We start from the raw sequence: 18,146 nt of genomic DNA, 5'->3' as shown, positions 1-18,146 counted from the left end.
TAAGAACAGAAGAGGTGACTCCAAGATGAATAAAAGACTGAAACTGAGCATCAGTATTCAAATAGCGTAACGTTATGCATTTCTGCCCTCATTATTATCTGCTCCTGCTGCTTTGACTAAAGTGAATTAAGTTTAAACTGAAACTACAACAACACGCCTACAGGTGGGTTCACCTTCAGCAGCGGACAAGGCTTTCTCAAAATTCTTGTTCAAGGCGGTTTTAAAAGGTCATGTGGCTGTGAACTATTCTGTTTTCATGCCTTTTTCATCAACTCTGACTTTTAAAATGTTTCACATGTACACAGTCTTATTGCTTGGTAGCATCTTTGTAAAAACAAAGACAATGTAGATGCAATGGGTAGGCCTGACATTATTTCATGAATGACAACTTTAGCTCCATGATCAGTGCAACTAGAAACATGGAAGAATAATATACAAACAAGCTATCAGACTGCAGTTATTCATCTGTCAACGAAAACCCACACGTTATCCATTGTGTTCATGTTTTTTTACCCTTGCAGAGGGCTATTATGGTATTCCCAAAAGCACTTGAAAGCAGCAACAATGCACTGGGTTACAGGTGGGATCATGTTGACCCTGTAGGCGGTGCATCAATGCTGCAAATTTGCCGTGATTACCCTGTTTGCTCAGTGGTGGTGGAAATAATTCCAACTTAGACATGCAACAAACCTTGGTGGGAATTTTTCCCACTGCATTTAGAACAGCAACGTATCACAAGACAACATTAGAACTGGGAGTACTGACATAGCTGTATCTATAAAAGAAGGCCAAGCCACTTTATGACGCAGATGGAGAAGGAGTGAACTGGACAGTTATGGTCAAGTGGAGATGTAATATAAGGTCAGGGACACCTGTGAATATCATATTCTGAGGGTGTTGGAAGATATACACATTGTACAAGAATGTTCAGCTGATAATGGTATTTCTGATCACAGAGCTGTTGTTTTGTGAAATGTAAACAGCTGCTAGGGTTTGTCCAAAATTAATGAAATGAAACAGCTTGACAACAGGGAAATTAATTGTCAGTTTGTGCCACAGTTTAAGATAGTGACTATTTGCTCACATCATTTTGTAAGAAGGCAGACATATTATTGGGGGGAAAAAATTACCATTGGCTGTCTAGTTAGAGGCCATTTGAGTTGCCAAGCTGCCAAGATCCATGGGTTTTGCTTTTTTTTTTTCTCTCATTCTCCAGTGCATGTGTATGGCCATCACTGTGCAAAACACGCACTTTACCTACAGAGTGTGAAAAGCTAATTACTCCAGGAGTAAATTGTAGGAGTAAACCATGCATCTTAATTAAGTTTGCATTTCATTAGACGACATTCAAGATGGCCTCAAATAAAATAGCAGTCTCTTCAGATGTGCACGGTGACACAGTGTGTGCAGCAACATGCTAATACATTGTGTGACTGTAGGAGTGAGCTGGAAGTGGAAGTGTGGAAGAATGGGTGTGAAAAAGTGCAGTGTGGAGTGATCATTCACATTAACACCACAGAGGTTAGCCAAGCAATGAAATTATTCTCATCTGACAATGATGGTACTTAAATACACCATCCCACCCATGGGATGGGTTAGGTGTGTACTGTATGTACTCGACTCAGTCCTAAGGCAACCTTGACAAAATATACGTTGTTTGAATGCTCTTAACCTCACAATTTCCCTGTGCAATGAATTTTATGGTCCCCATGTCACTGCAACTGCTGTTGACACAGAACTGGTCAAGACTTGGGGCAATGTGTTTTCCACATAAAATGTACAACTACATGCCATATATTTCCATTTTAATGCCAAATAAAGCAAAAAGAATGCACTGTGCTTGTGCTTCTGTAACTTTGGCTCAGCATCCGTCGTACTCATTCTGACCTTTTGTTTATAAAATTTACCTTTCAAAGGACACCAAGATTTTGACTGACCTTTTTATTTTGTGAACATGATTTCCAGCTTTTGCACAAAAATGGGGATGACTGGTAACAGGTTAACCTAATAAGTCAAGGGTATTGATTTTTAGTGAGTCAATGCACCAAGGTGCAAAGATATATCTTGTGTGGGCTGTGAAACATAATGTTAAAGGCTTGTGGCATCAAATTGGCAGAGCTTGCTTATTGCTTGTCTCTGGGGCTTTCTGACCCACTGCAAAGAATTGGGCAGCAATAATGCATCACAAGCGCTTTGTTCAGTCTGAAACACTGAAAAACATCACAAAATCCTCAATTATGTATTCCTCTTCCATTATTACAGCAGTAGGTGTTACAGCCTATTCTCTTTTTTTTTAATTTGAAAGGTGAACTGAAAACATAAATGGAAACAAAACTTGTTTCTTATTCAGCGGGTTGCCAGATTCCCCTCACAGCTTGTGCCAGCTGAGAACAATGTGGATTTTCCAAACAATTTGTTCTCAGTTGAAGAAATATTGCACCTGAACTCTACACGGTGCATGCAGTTGTTACAATAAAAGTGTTACTTGGAATAGCAACTGTACTGGCCAAGTGAAAAAAAAAAACAGTTTTCAAGGCATTCAGGTTATTCATTGCTGTTTTGATGCTAGCAGCAGGCCAATTAAACACAGTTTGTGTAAGGAGGACTATGTACTTCTTTTCTTCTATATGTTGTAGAACATTTTACTTTATAAACAACTCAACTACAAAGAAAGTTCTTTTGTATGTATCTGATAATGATTGGTGTTTCTTTTCTCTTCTCTTCTCTTCTTCAGGTTTCATCCATACTTGTGGAGGCACTTTAAAAGGCAGAAATGGGACGTTAGAAAGCCCCGGGTTTCCTTATGGATATCCAAATGGAGCAAACTGTACCTGGGTGATTGTCGCTGAGGAGGGAAACAGGATTCATATAGTTTTTCAATCTTTCGCTGTGGAGGAGGAATATGACTTTTTATCTTTGTATGACGGGCATCCACACCCGGCTAACTTCAGGACGAGGTAAGGCTGCTGCCCTGAAGCCACGCACCTTGAAGGCCGTGTTTGATGGCCGGCAGGCAGGGACTGAAAGATGTGAGGGAGGAAAGCCTTCAGTGATCACTTCTGACGGAAAGTTCATTTTTAATGTACACATGACAAAGACTGTTTATTCTTGTCAGTGAGGTGTCAGCAGCAGGGTGTGAGGATTGTAGTGTGTCATAGCTTTACTGACATGGTTTCATGTGTTGAGTTGAATTGTGTTCAGAAAAAAAAAGTTCTGAGGTTTTACATTTTCTGAAGAAAAAAGGTTTTAAAAAGTGTTTCATTCATGAGGGACAAATGCAAAGACATTTCTTGTACAGCAAGATCAAAACAGAGGCTATATGTATACATATTTCTTGCCATGTGTTGTATCAGTGTAATTTTAAATCTGTATGCTGTCGTGTCCTCTGATTGCAAAGAAAACCATTGATCTGAGAGCTCTAAGCATAGCCTTAATTTCTGAATGAGAATGCAGTGTTGGCTTCTCTGGCTGTCAACTCAGTAACTGCCAACCCTTTATTTTAATTCTTAACCACAGGACACAGAGGAAGAAAAAAAAACATCAAACACAAAGATTTAGCTTTTTTCATGTTAATCAATGAATGGCCAAATAATTGTTTACTCAGGGTGCTTTCTACATTCTCACAATAGCCTGACATTCAAGTGCTGTGGTACAATTTTCCTCTTCCTGTTTATTATTGTTTTCTCTCTCTCAACTAATTATTTGGCTCAAAACCTTGCGTTTGATTTTGGTATTAAATTCACATACTATGGTTAAAAACAATTCAATAATTTAGTCATGTTGAGATGACAGTCCTGTGCTGGAGAGGCTTTTACTGAAGCTAAATGAAAGATATTTTTAGGGAAGGGCATACTAACACGCATACATGTAAAGAGAGAGAAATATCAAAGACACCCCGTTCTCCTCACTGTTCACCATTCTCAATGCTTTGTTTTTTTGGTGGGAGGTTTAGGCTACTTGTCAAGGATTTTTAATTAATATAACATTTGATGCTTTGTATTACTGTAAGTGTGCTATCACCAACGTGAGCATTGCAAATAGGCTTAAGGCCATGAGCAAATCATTATTGACTTGCCTACAGAAATCCTTATATAGAAATATTTTTGTTGTTTGGCAATAAAAAAAAAAAGGACATAGTATATGTCTAATTCAGAAAGAATTTGAGCTGCAGCAGACTTTGGATATTGAATCTCTTACCTTTCCAAAGTAAAGAATCTGCTTCAAAGAATCGTTTTGTGTCTGGATTTCAAAGAAGAGAAAATAATCAGGGTTTCACAATCAAGCCAAATTCACTTGTATTCTCAAGCAAGCGCTGTGATAGGTGAAAAGAAGGTTCACTGTTTCTCTGTGAAATGTACATGAATAGAGTGCCAACATGATCTTTTTTTCTCGCCTATTTATGTGGCTCAACTTCAGTGGAAATGGACTGAGTTCAGGGCAGGCTAATACAATGGAGGATGTACTGTATAGCAAATGTGGTAATGAAGGAGAATAATTCAAGAGCTGAATCATTGTTGATACTTTAGCGACTGAATCACTTTAGATACTTAAAAGATTATGTTGCATAATGCTGTTTTCAAGGTCAGGATTATGAAAGGTTTGTCGCCATGCTGGCTGATGCCACACTAGTTGATATCACATATATAACTACAAATGTGGTTAAAAAAAAACTACCAATACTTAAAAATATTCCAGCTTTTGATGTCTATGAGCTATTATAAAGAGATTTCTTCCATCGCTATGCAGACTACAATGAACCAAAGCCAAATATTGAGCTTCCTCACAACACATTTAAACCCATGCTTTATAAGCAGAGGAGATTTGAATACTAGTAATTTAAATTTAATGCCATCAAAACAACAACAGTGAGTTATGGCAGACATCACATGCTGTAGTTGTTTTCTATGCTGAGATAAACATATTGGCTGTTAAATATAAGTACCAATGACGCAGAAGCAGAACTTTTACTTCAGTGCCAATAGTAACTTTGAATGACACTATCAAATCTTAGCAAAGAGTTCCTCTTTAATCTGGGAAATGGTATTCATACTGTGGACATTACTTAATGTTATTTCATGATTCTATAAATCTCAGACTTGATCAATAACTAACAAGAGTGAGAAATGGGCTTTGCCATAAAGAGAAACATATCACTTTGGGTTCTGCCAAAACTGCTGACTTTAAATTGGGGGCAACTTACGAGAGAGTCACAGTAGAAAGCCAATGCAGGCTAGAATTAGGTGGCAAGCCATGATTATTAAAGCTGGACTGTTACTAAAGTAGGCTTTTCCTAATATCTAAGCTGCTGTAAATATTATGAAAGTATGCTATTCCTAATATCTAAAACTGCTAAATATTGCCATGTGAAGTCCATTGCCATCAGATGGTCTGCAACTTTAGCTTCACTTGTTGCAACATTATAGCAATTTAGGGTATGCTTCTTTTCTTTTTGTTGTTTTTTCTTTTTGACTTCACAATGAGAGGGTTGAGTTAACCTTTTCTACAGAGGTGGACAAGAAGAGCAACATCACATTTAAATGCAGATAACCTAGGTTTAGCCCTCTCTGAAGTCTTAGAATGATTTGATGGTTCCCCAATCACTTCTATAATTTTGCCTTGAAGGTTTTTCTTTACATCAACAAGGTCAAACATTGATGAAGAGCAGCAGTTTTCCAGTGTGGGCTATGTCTCTCCCTTTTTCCCTTTCTGTCTTTAAACTAAATAGTCAAAAAATCATATTTGTAATATAAATCCTTTCTATCACTGATGGCCATTATTATGCAAAACAAAAGCAAACTCAATATAGAAAGAGAGCTGGCACTTACTGTAGCAGCAGGACAGCAACGTGTGAACACACACAGGTGGCTCGTAAACCAGAATTTCCCATTACTCCTGAATGCAGCACCAGTCGTCAACTGAAACAAACTTTTCATGCAGGTGTGCGTGTGCTAAGGGCAGAAGTGGAAGTGGACGTGAGGACCGGTATCATTCGTAATCGTCTTTAGTCGATGCTTTCTGTAGTTTATTATTTAGGCTACTTTATCCCCGTGTCTTTTTTTCTTTATTTGTTAGTGTAGCTATTTTGCTAGATAAAGTTTGCTAGTTTGCTAGTTTGCTAGGTTTGGCTAGTTAGCTAATATGAAAAAGGTGAGCACCGAGTCTCCGTCTCTCCGTACACAACATGGACACCAACATGGAGGACAGATTAACATCATAGCTGCCTCTTGTGACTTAAGGTAATTTTGCTTTATGTTTTGTTATGTATTTCACGGTATCTCCGCACTTACTGTAACTACACACGCTTCATGCTGCAGAATATGAAAAAAAGTCACTTACCGTAATTTAATTTATTCCAGCGCCCTGACATCTTGCACTCTGGTTATCTGACATTTATTTTCTTTGACACCTTAATGCACCAGAGTCATAATTCATGTTATTAGACACACCTGTGTAACATCTGCCTTAAAAAAAGTTCTTTTGTCAGAGGAAATGAATGCATAGGCTAGCCTATATGATTTATGATGATCATCATGCTATTAGCTTTATAGCATGCCTAAAACATTGGATTGCTTTAAGCTACAAGTAGGCTAGGTGTATAGATGTATCTATTATGTGTGTAGGGATGATAACAAAATAACAGACCATAAAATAACTGTCTTTGAATGCATTCATTGCTACTCTATTGGAGTTTCGTTGAATTACAAAGTCATTTATAATATTGTGGTATTTCACAGTTTGATTAGTTGGCATTGTGAAAGCACTAGTAGCCAATGTTGTTGTTGTGTCTTTGTAAAAGAGTTCACTTATTGGACATTAATTGGCCAGTTAAAGTTGCAGGCGCATTCAGTGACACTTGTTTTGAAATATGTTGTGAAATATAAAAGTTAGATTTTAGTGCAATTACCTCGAGATGAAAGTAATTGCAGAGCAGGGTTTGTCCATTTTTTTAACAGATGTTGGCAGGTATGCTTTTAGAAGTAGCTACATGTAGCCTATTGTCTGGCAGGCTTCAGATGAGGTAAACTCAAGGTCATCTTTCAGGTGAGGCTCCTCTTGTCTTGCTCTGTTGTTCACCACCTGTTAAATTATCCTAAGACAGACAGCCATTTTGTGTTCAATAGTTAAAGCTGACTGTTACAATGCAAAAGTAGCCAGTGCTTCCCTGAAATGTACCTCATTTTGTCTTTGAGATTAGATTGCCATTCATTTTCAGTCCTAACTGAACCGTAACCATTATGTTAACCATTTTCTTTCACCACATATCTCATAAAATATAAGTATATTCACATCTTTATTGAAGCAACAACGTTGATATGATATAATATGACAATGTATAATAAGTGGGGCTGGATGGTTTAATATGCATGTTGTAGGAGAGGAATATTTTTCAAAATGGCAGAAGTAAGAAAATTCACATATTGTGTAAACTGGTGTTCAGTGGATTTAACTGTTTTCCAGAGCAGTACATATTACCTCAGATGAAATTAGTAATGATTATGTCATAACAATATATTTTGCGTGAAGCTTTACTTATTTTATTTATTTATTTATTATAATAAATTATGGATTTGCTGTGCTACAGTTAGCGAATCCTTCAGAAATAGCTTATTTCATGTATCAGTTTGGCTTAAAATATGATCAGATATTTATCCAAGTGAAAATTACAAGTAATCTCTTTAAATTAATAATACACAAACATTATATTGTTCTTGTTCATATTGAAAACAGCACTCAAACATTCACTGGGTTGGCTGAAAAAAGTATGCGAACCCTCAGGCAAATGGCATTAACAAAAGCTAATTGGAGTCAGGAGTTATCAAACAGGTGTATGATCAATGGAACAAGATTAGAAGTGTGGGTTAGAGCTACTTTGACGCAAAAAAAAAAAAAACTGCTGATATGAAACAAGCCTTACAAAAAAAGATCTTAGAGGACTTATGATTAAGCATGGTCATCCGTCCTCATTTTGACATATTGTTTGTAAATGGAGGTCAGCTAGTTCTGTGGCATCTCGCTTAAGAAGAGGAGCTGATGGTCGTGGTGGCATAAAGCTCCAGAGAGGAAAAAGCTTAAACTAATGCAATCCTGTTACTGCAACTCACCTCAGCCATGCATGATTGCTACTTCACTGAACTGCTGCTGCGGTGTCTACACCGCTGGCATTACTGGAGAAGTGAAGAGTTTTACAGCTATTCACTTGGAAGCAGTGTTTTTTTTTTGTTTTTTTTTGAGAGAGACCCTTCACTTCGTTATTTCTTTATAAAAAGTCAGTGTTTTATTTTAGCATACAGTTGTCCATCAAAGAAAACTTGCAAAATGATTGAAGTCATTAAAATTGGAATAGAAAGGTCTGATTAAGATTAATGAGTATTGTAATTGGGCAAGAAAGTTATAATCAGTGCATAGCTATTCAAGACATATTTCCCATTTTAAAAGATGTGCGTTTTGTCAAGTCATTAGGCTGACTCAAGTAGGGTTAACAACTGGCAAAACAAGAGACTTGATAAAATATTTTGGTTCCACTTTTTGAATTCACACGGAACTAATCCTGCCATTCAGAGAGAAGTAGGCAAAGCACGTCTTGTTCTTGATACGAGACAATAACAAATGGCTCAGATCTGATGGGTTTTTCCAGATTCAACCCACACATCTAGCAACGCCGTCTTTGTATTTTAGTCACACTTTTGTTTTATTCCAATTGGTGGATTTCCTCCCAGCATGGCACTATGTATGGTGCCAGAAAATAATAATTCCATGACAGTCTTTGCTGTGCCTCTAGGGCCCTGAATGCACGCATGTAGAATCCCTTCTTTTAGACAATTAATTCACTCCAAAACTAAAACTCAAAAGAAAAACAAAGCCTTTCTTATTTTTTAGTTAGTCACAAACTTTTCTCACCTTCTCCTGCAGCATCTTGTTCTGAAAGATGCAAATTTCCGAAAGGCAACACCTGAAGTTGTTTTATTTTCTGTTTTATTTTATTTTTTCTCATATTTTTCTTTCCTTCCACTGAATGCATGTTGATGTGAAGTTTGCTCAGGTGTTATTTCGGCTAGGATGATTAAAAAGGTGAATATAATGATAGGCAAACCTTTCCTGTCCTTCTCTTCACTCTCTCACCCTTGGTAATTATAAATAGAAACCTTGATAGAGATTAAAGAGGCCTTTAATTTATTAATGCTATTAATTAATTAAGGCATAAATTCAGAAGGGAGCATGATGAACGCAACAATGAATTTTTAACATGAAAAAGAATCGATATCCCTGTTATGGACCTGTTTGGTGTGTTTCACTATTGATCTATGTACTCTCTTTGCTCTGAAGTTTTTTCTCCTCATTCCTCTCACTCTGCGCTGCTCTTGCATTATGTTAAATCCCCTCATACCTGAGAATGATTGGTTGGAAGTACTCATTATTGTGCCGAAATTATACGCGGAGGATGGTAGACGACGGAAGGAGAGTTAGGGTAATAAAGTCTTTCATTCCACTGTTCCTGGCACAAAATGACCTCATTATGGTGATGTTTTTGCTGCTGTCATTATACAACTACTGTGACAAGCAGAATCATGTTTTAATGGTGGAGCTTCAAGGTCAACTCATCTCTGACCTAAATGCTGTTGCCATGAAATTGAGAACAAGGCTCTTCTGGTACTTTAAGGCACAGCCAAAGTGAAAGTTTGACATTGGTTAACGTAGGGAATCATCTGCTTGTATTGATTTTGGTAACATTTTTTAGTAGTTTTTGGTTTTGCACTGTGTTATAACTTTACAGAAGTAACTGCTGCTGTTGTTTTTAATTGTAAAGATAAACCAATGGAGACTTTATGACCCTAGCTTTCGTCATGGCTACCACTGTCTGGTGGCATCTTGGTATTTCTTCATGCTTAACCTTGCCTCTGATTAGCTAAAATAAGTCTATGGAAATTTTAATCTCTCACATTTAGTTTTAAATTATGACAACTTTCAATTTGTGTTTCTAGAGCCAGAAATATTGATTTGAATAATCTCATCCTCACCACTAAGCTGCATCCAATATTGGAAAAAGTCATGGTACACAAATACCTTGGCAACTGAATTGATGAGACGTTACTCATAAAAAAAATCAACAAAAAGTGTTGAACTTGGTGAGTAAATTGAGGAAAAGTATTGGCTTTTTCTATAAATCCTCCCTAATGCATTGTATAAAAACCTCTTGAGGCAACTTTTTCATCAGATTTAGCTGATGGTGACATCTTCTACAGACATACAGCCTCTGGAAACCATCCTGCTCTCATTTCATTACTGGTGATGCTTGTTGTGCGCATCATTGTATCTTGCACAAAGAGTCTGGGTGGTCTGTCTGAGAGGCATGATTTGCATACATATTTGTTTATTTACAAGGTTTTTTTTTTTGAGATTTGCCTTCATATATTGCTTTAATGTTTGGTCCACTGGACCACATTACACCAGGACTAATGATAGTTTTATGCTCCATATCCCTCAAGTTCATACTGAGCTTGGAAGTCCTGCTTATGGCTTCTTTGCACGATCCACCTGGAACTCATAACAAAGCACTTCAAAAATTAATTAGTTGGTTCCTCTTGGTCGTTTTAAAGCCATAACCTCAAACTTTGTAACTTCTGCTGGCACATGTTTCAAAGTTTCAATAAGGACATTTAGAACAAAACATACTGTAATGACATAATATTTCAGGGGTGTTGAGCACTGTTAGGGTAAGGGTAAGGTTTCTGGTAACCTACTGTACATGTCTATGTGTTCTTCCATAATTAAAGAAAGTAGACCAGAGGGAACAGGTTTGCAACACTACAGAACACTGCACAGCACTCCTTAAATCTTACTGAGAAGCATTGTTTGACATGGTTTATTAAACCCTTGCTTGACATGTTTGACTTGCCTAGCAAATAAGTCAGAAATTTCTGTTTAGATGTTGAATTATTTTGTGTTTGTCTCCTGAATATCAAACATACAGAATGACAAAGCAGTTTTCCAGCTAAACCCAAGACACTGAAACATGAAAGGTAAATGAAAAAAAAACATAGTGCAAGGTTAAATTTGAATCTTAAAAATTACTGGAACAGGTCCGTATGTTGCTTTAAGTTGTGCTTTCCAAATAACATTAAGATTGTTCTTTGTAATTCTGTCCAAAGTTATTTGTTGGGTTTTTTCTCCCTTAATTCAGATTCAGCCACAGTGAGAGAGAGAAAGACAGCAAAGTGAGAGAGATAGGAACATGTAGCAAAGAGCCTTGAGAGCCACTTCGGTGAGGACTGAACCTTTATGGTATGCACTGTACGAGGTCATGTACATGTATAAATTCCACTTTCTACCACGTACATGTAACAAAACCCTTTCTCTTCATGTACTGTATAAGTGTAGTATTTATTTTTGTCAACCACTGTTAGAAATGTGTCAGTTTCTACTTGCCTGCAATCTTGTGTTCATGTAGTGTTCTGTAAGAGGTCTTTGAGGTATTTGATATATATATATATATATATATATATATATATATATATATATATATATATATATATATATATATATATACATATACTGTATATATAGACTCTTGTCCTATTATCTGTCAGAAATATCAAAATCTCTCTCTGCTGCTGCGTTCTTTCTGGTTGTTCTCCTTGTCTTCAATTACCAAAATTCTATGTTGTTTTTAAGCAGCCGCAAAATGTGTAAAAAGGTCACAAGCGAAGGCATGGCAAGTAATTATCCTTTTCTCCTGCAGCTTTGCTTTCAAAGTATGCCAGAATCTCACTGTGCGCAGATCTGTTGTCAAACGTGAATGCAAATGTCACATTGAAGGTCAAATTTAGAAAAATACATATATAGCCTATGTATAGTTAGTCTGTCTAGAGTTGAGCTTTAAACCACTGCAGAACAGTAGTTTGAGAATTTGATACCAATTCAAGACATCAAACATTTTTCATAGGGGATGAGCCAAAGCTCCTACTAAAACCTCTGTCACTTTTGAGTCACAATTTACTAATAAGCAAGTCCCAGTGATCCATGCCAGGTGGATATAATTGATGTAGTCTAGTCTAAACATTGATTTACTTTAATGTATAGTTTTTCAATTTCCAATTATTCTTTTAACTTGTTCAAATAAAATTCAAATTTGTTAAGTGTCCTGCTAAGATCATAATTCAAATTGTCTGGTTCACGCAGCGTAAGTATGAAAGCACTGCGTGTTATGCCTCCAGTGGAGCAACCACCTTATAGGTGACATTGCATGCATGAATCATAGCAGTTTTTTTTTTCTTTTGAAGAGCTGACATTAGCACAGAAATAACAGAGATGTCAACTCGACTCATCCTGACATTTATGTTACATATTTTACCACTCTGAAACCCCTGAATCAGTTTTCAGGTATCATGCAGACTTTTTGGTGGTAGAATGCTCTTCTGTGACTCTTAACCTCTGGGTTTCATATATTGCCATCCTCTTGTTAAGCCCTGTGATAAAATCCTTGAGCCTGAACAGTACTAGTCCTGGAACAAGTGGTGCCACTATAGTGTCAAGTGGTTAGGTCTGCATTGTCTATTCCTACACAGAGAACAGAGTGCAGACAGTGGAAGTGCAGTGCAGGAATATTCCGCTGCTGGCTACTCTATAGTCGGATACTAAAGAAAGAAGGTTATTTTGCAGCTGCCACATGATGAAAGACAATTGCCCGTCCAAGTTGTGTTGTTTGACACAGCAAGAGGGTTAAGGATTTTTACAATACAGTGCTACATACAAATAAATAATTTTTCATGGGCTACAACTCTCCTGTTTGATAAAAATCACGTTCCAAATAAGTAACACAAGGCTTTTGTGAAATGAAAGCACCATTCATGGCTGTGCAGTGTTTTGTTATTTGTCTGCTCTAGCCTTTTTGTTACAGTCAACCTGGATGACCTAAATCAAATATAGGTTTAGTCTTCTTTTCACCCAAATACCGGAACACCACACAAATTACATAAATGGTGAGGAAATAAAGAGTTGTGTATTCTTTAATGACATTTTTGTGAGCACATCTGTGAGCAAATTACAGTTTTTGAGGTAAATGAAGGCTCATATTTATCCTAGTTTTGTTTTTGCATTAGGCACCAAGCCTATTCAGATCTGGGGAATTTTCAGCATTTGCATGATACTGTAGGAAATGACAATGGGATACTGACCGTGCTGTAACTAAATCATGAGTGGCACATTATAGATGGAGAAAAAATGACATTAACTAATAACTTTGTGTTCATTCACCAGACTTTTTCCATACACGTCCTTTGAGACTCAAGTAATTAATTTTAAAGCTATCTTAGGTTTATTTTTATTCTTCGTTTTATTAGACAGAGAAGAAGCAAGAATGAACTGATAGGATGATTTCACCTTTATTACTGCAGTTATTAAATGGAAATGTCAGAATCTATGTCTGCTTTAAAGAGTTAAGACATGTCACTGCAAAATAAGTCTATTAATCATCCCCCATTGTTTTTTTCCTTTGTTGTGAAATACCAACAGTAAGGCCATTATTCACCTTGGTAAGTAACAGGCCTCACAGAATTTTGCTCTGTGTCTAACAATAAAATAAAGGCGAGCGCTTCACTTTAATTTTCGCTCACTTGGTAAGAGCAGTCACAACATTGAAGGTCTCCTCCCCTCTTTGTTTTGTTGCTTTCTTGTTGTGTCACAGGAGCTACAAAGAGGCTAAGAGCAGTGTGGCAACAGGGGGAAGGTGGGCAGAAACAAACAAAGAGATACAAAGAGGCAGAGCGATCCTACAAAGGGTGAAGCAGCAAGACAGGAAAAGTAACAGTGAATATGAGCAACCTGGTGCAACAGAAACAGAACAAGAGTGAAGAGCTTTTGTGACAGGAAGAACTAGTGCAACACAGAGGGAAAGACAGATGGAGGTAGAGAGACAGCGAGCCAGACAAATCGAGGTACATCATTCCTGTCTCTCTCTTCCCTCTCTCTATTGCACGCCACTACTGTGACACACTAATCAGATGGCAGGAATGTCTGACAGCTACCTTCAGGGCTGATGTAGTGTCTTCAGGTGGAGGGAAAGGGTGCATCTGTCCAGACGATCATTTGCACTCTGTTCCCAGGCACATGTACGGTACAGTCATTCTGCTGCCACTTGTGTTGCTTTGATCCTGTAAGTGCAGGTGCTGCTTAGACTCCAGGCATCTCTAGACCCACGCTGGCATTTCTGATTGACCTGTTGGGGTCTAATAGAGATGTAGCGCACGTTTGTAGCACTTAATTTGTGCTTGTAGAGCTGCGTAACATTTAATTTACTATGACTTTCCTTTTTATGAATAGGCTTTGATCAAATTTATAAAAGTTCTATGTTACTCATGCCTGAAGGAATCATAAATACTTCACACTGTGACATTGCGACTTCACAAATGTTTTTGTTTTTGTATATGCTTTGATCAAATCCATCAAATAATTTTCATGCAAGCAATTTTGTTCCAACTCTGTGACCTCTAATGTACCAGCTGTCACCATCACAGGCCAAAACAAACAATGTAACTGACTGGCTAAGAATGAGACTGCATTATTTACAGTGGATGACCTTGTTTTCTCTGGATTAGAAATTTCTGCATCCAATTATTATTTAATTTAATCCAAACAAAGACTTTTGTACTTGTAAAACCATTCCTTTTCAACACCAACACACAGTGGCTGTACTATTTAGACATTTTTGGCTTCAAACTGTGGTTTTGTCATCACATTTAGCCCAGATACAGCCATAACCCCTGTCTGTGAATGTTCTTTGTAAAAAATTGTTTTTGGAGTGACATAGAACAAACTGTACGATAAATTTAACACTACTGAATGAATTAGATAGAAGAGATAGTTCCTCTTCTTTTTAAAAATTTGTATGTATTTCTCGTTGCATGTTAATCTTGACTTTGATGCCTTAAACTGCTGTATTTCTACTTTGTAGAATGAAAGTTCCCTAGTGAGGCTGGCCTACCTCCCAAAGTCAGATTAGGGCATAATCCGGTATTTAACACGTCTTTTTTGCAGAATCTAAATGGAAGTGGGATTTAGTTTGTAGACTTGTGTCTGATATGTAAGTCACAAGCTCCCTTTGTTGGAGGACGCAGCAGGCCCCATGGTGTTTATTTGTTAATGACATTTTCCAACCATTCACCTGATGCTCCTGTTGCCAAAGCAACAGCCAAAAATGAATACTAGATGATGGAGATCTCCTTGTCCCCCTTTCAATGAGTGCTCCAGTCAGAGTGTGCTTCTTTGTTAAAAACTGATTGAGAATTTGCTGTCAAAATGTTAGGTGGCTCCTTTTTATAAATGGTATGATAGGCCTATTGTCCTTTTAGGCAGCCACACATTGCCTTGTCTGTCTTTAAGATATTCATTGCTCTCATTTTTAATTAGGTTTTAAATATTCGTACATATCCTGACCATTAGGACTCAGGGCATGAACGTTTTGAATCAGAATCAATTGTGGGAGTGCAGACCAACTTTGTTTAGTCTGCCACCTCCTATCCTTCCTAATATATGTCCTCCCTTAATGTAGACTTACACTAACAATCTCACATCCTTATTTCCTTGCTGTTTTTTTGATATGATGGCAATAGTGCAGCAGTCTAAGAAAGGATTTATTGTGATGAGGGTTAAAATGTGGTTCTGAGTTTCAGTTTGGCAGAGCTCAGCTTTTTCCCACAACCTTGCTTTCAGACATGTGAAAATACCTACAACTTTGGTGTATCAAGCCCATACAGTATATGTTGCCATAAACACAACATCTATTATTATTTTTTACATCTTCTCCTGTATTTCTGCCATAGCAGCACATATTTTTTTTTGTCTCTGCTGTGCACTCTGTCTTCATTGTCAGAGCTGCCAGCCACACAAAGTGAAGAGTTGTCTGAACTTTTTGATCCATGGACAAACTTATCCACTATTCATTTGTCCCACTTCTTCAGTAACCATTTCAGGTCAAATCTTTTTAGTGTCATTATGTAACTGCATTGCACTCATCCCTGATGGGTGCCAGCAACCTCGGTGTGAGCATGTTCTCTACCGCCACTGATTGTTCTGCTCCTTTCTATTCAGCTCAGCCAATAATTAGTTTCCCCATGGTTCCACCGCTCCCCAACTTGGGGAAATCTAGCAATTCTAAACACTACCCAGCTTGATATCAAACTATCTTTCATTGAAAATGTATATTTCCTACAGGGAAATGACACCGTGAACCACTGAATTTCCCGCTTTTCCGTTGGAATGGCACTGAGTCGCAGTTTGTTGAGAAAGAAAGGTTGAGTACTTGTTTGTTGCTTGGCAAAGCAGCTGGCCAGAGGGAAACGCCAGGGACACACACTTGTCTTTTTTAATGTGACTTTTCTGAACAGAAGCGCAGAACGAAAAAATCTGACCAAACTAACTTGTCCACACCTGAAATTTTCATGGGGACTGGAAAATCCACCAAGTATAAGAAAATTCTCTTTTTTTTCTGTCCATGTGCACAGAGAAGCGTTTCTATAGGATTTCAGCTGCAACAGTTTTTGCACTGGCCTGATGTTCTCTGTTTCTGCACTGTCTGATTCAATTCTTAGATTGTAACCAGCTTGGATATTGCCTAACCAAATGTCAAAGTCAAAAAATAATAAATTAAATTATAAAAAGTGACAAGAATAGTTTGTGGGCTGCCTCCCTCCCCTGTATTTGTTTTGTTCCACCACTCCAACAGAAACTTTTGTGCAGAGCTTGCCCTCATTTTTAATTAACCATGGTCACATGCAAATTGAATACGATACTCTTGTGTGTGATTAAGCTTTTAAGAAGGTCACATTTCAAGTTTTTTTCCTCATAAATGCACTCAAAATTGCATCATGTGGCAATTGACTGCAGTGCTACCTGTGACAATGCATAATTATTTACAGCAAATACCAGCACAGTGCACAGTGGTTATTTTGAAACTATATTAAAGCTGTAAATAAAGCATCATATTCTTTCAGTTTTTCAACACTTGGCCTACTACAGACACTAATCACTAGACTTATTGTCAAGTAGAGGTTCAGTCACACAAACAACCCCCAAACCTGCAAAGGAAAATAACAAGAAAAAACGAGACAGCAATGGAAGAGGAAACATTCAGTTTTGTGCACAAGTTCTATTCATGCCACCCTTCCCGGCTTACAGCAGTGAAAGGTCGATAGAACATCAGCAACTGCCGCTGAGGAATGGTCAGCAACACATCTTGTTTACGACGTCGTGAAAGTAAATGGATTTGTTTGGATCTGCACCTAATTTGAAATGCAGTAATGAAGCAGTCTGTTACAATGCAGCTGCCAGCCCTCAAACACCCTCCAACAACGGAGAGGGTTCTCGCTTGGGTTTTGATTATATAGTACACAGTATATAATCGGTGGACAAATTGCATTACAATTCACAGAGCAGTTTTGTTTTATAAGACAAAAAAATGCTACAACAGTGGCAGTGCACAAATTCTCTGGTGGTGTGACGTTTGAGGTCTTTCAACAGTCATTATTTTTTGCGAGAGCTATGTTGAGAAGAGTTGTATCTTTGCATTGCTGCATTTTAGTGCACACATCTCTGAGTAACATGAATATAAATTTACTATCGGACACTTCATCTGGTGGCCTGTCTGATTTAAATAGTGGTATGACAGATGTTTAACAGACCTACTGTAGGTATTATTTTGGTTTCTGCCTGAGAAATTTTCAACTACAATATAAAATCCTTAATGATAATGTAGTCACAACAAAAAAGAAAGATGGTATCTGTTGATGGATCTTAAATGCTCTAGAATTTTTTGTGTCTTGATACAACTAAAGTCTTGTGGATGAATTTTAAGAAATGGATTGTTCTTGAATACAGATTTCACCAAAGCATTTGACATGACTCGACTGCTGCTGCATACAGTACAATGGACAAAACATAATTGCTTTTGTTGGACATAAATGGCATGAAATCACTCATTCAGTGTTGGCTTCTCTCTCTTTTCTGCAGGTTAACAGGATTTACCATCCCCCCACCTGTTACCAGTTCTGGATCCATTTTTTCACTGAGGCTTACCAGTGACTTTGCAGTAAGCGCTCATGGATTTAAGGCAGCTTATGAAGGTAAGGAAAGAATTATTTTCCACTTTGTCTTTT

General features: G+C 37.5%; 1 protein-coding gene across 5 annotated transcripts in view; it reads left to right on the top strand.

The window, feature by feature from the left end:
• LOC146972395 (CUB and sushi domain-containing protein 3-like) overlaps nt 1-18,146 on the top strand; it is a 223,172-nt gene that overhangs the window by 12,755 nt on the left and 192,271 nt on the right. For all 5 annotated transcript variants that reach the window (XM_085802575.1, XM_085802573.1, XM_085802574.1 and 2 more), the window contains exons 2-3: nt 2,735-2,957; nt 18,001-18,113. In XM_085802575.1, coding sequence (XP_085658701.1) covers nt 2,735-2,957; nt 18,001-18,113 — 336 coding nt within the window. The remainder of the gene's footprint in view (nt 1-2,734; nt 2,958-18,000; nt 18,114-18,146) is intronic.

Source organism: Trachurus japonicus, chromosome 16 (assembly GCF_045865225.1).
Source record: "Trachurus japonicus isolate A0001 chromosome 16, Traja_1.0".
NCBI classification, from domain to species: domain Eukaryota; kingdom Metazoa; phylum Chordata; class Actinopteri; order Carangiformes; family Carangidae; genus Trachurus; species Trachurus japonicus.
Note: the sequence above shows the minus strand (reverse complement) of the source record. Positions and strands in the feature narration are given on the sequence as shown.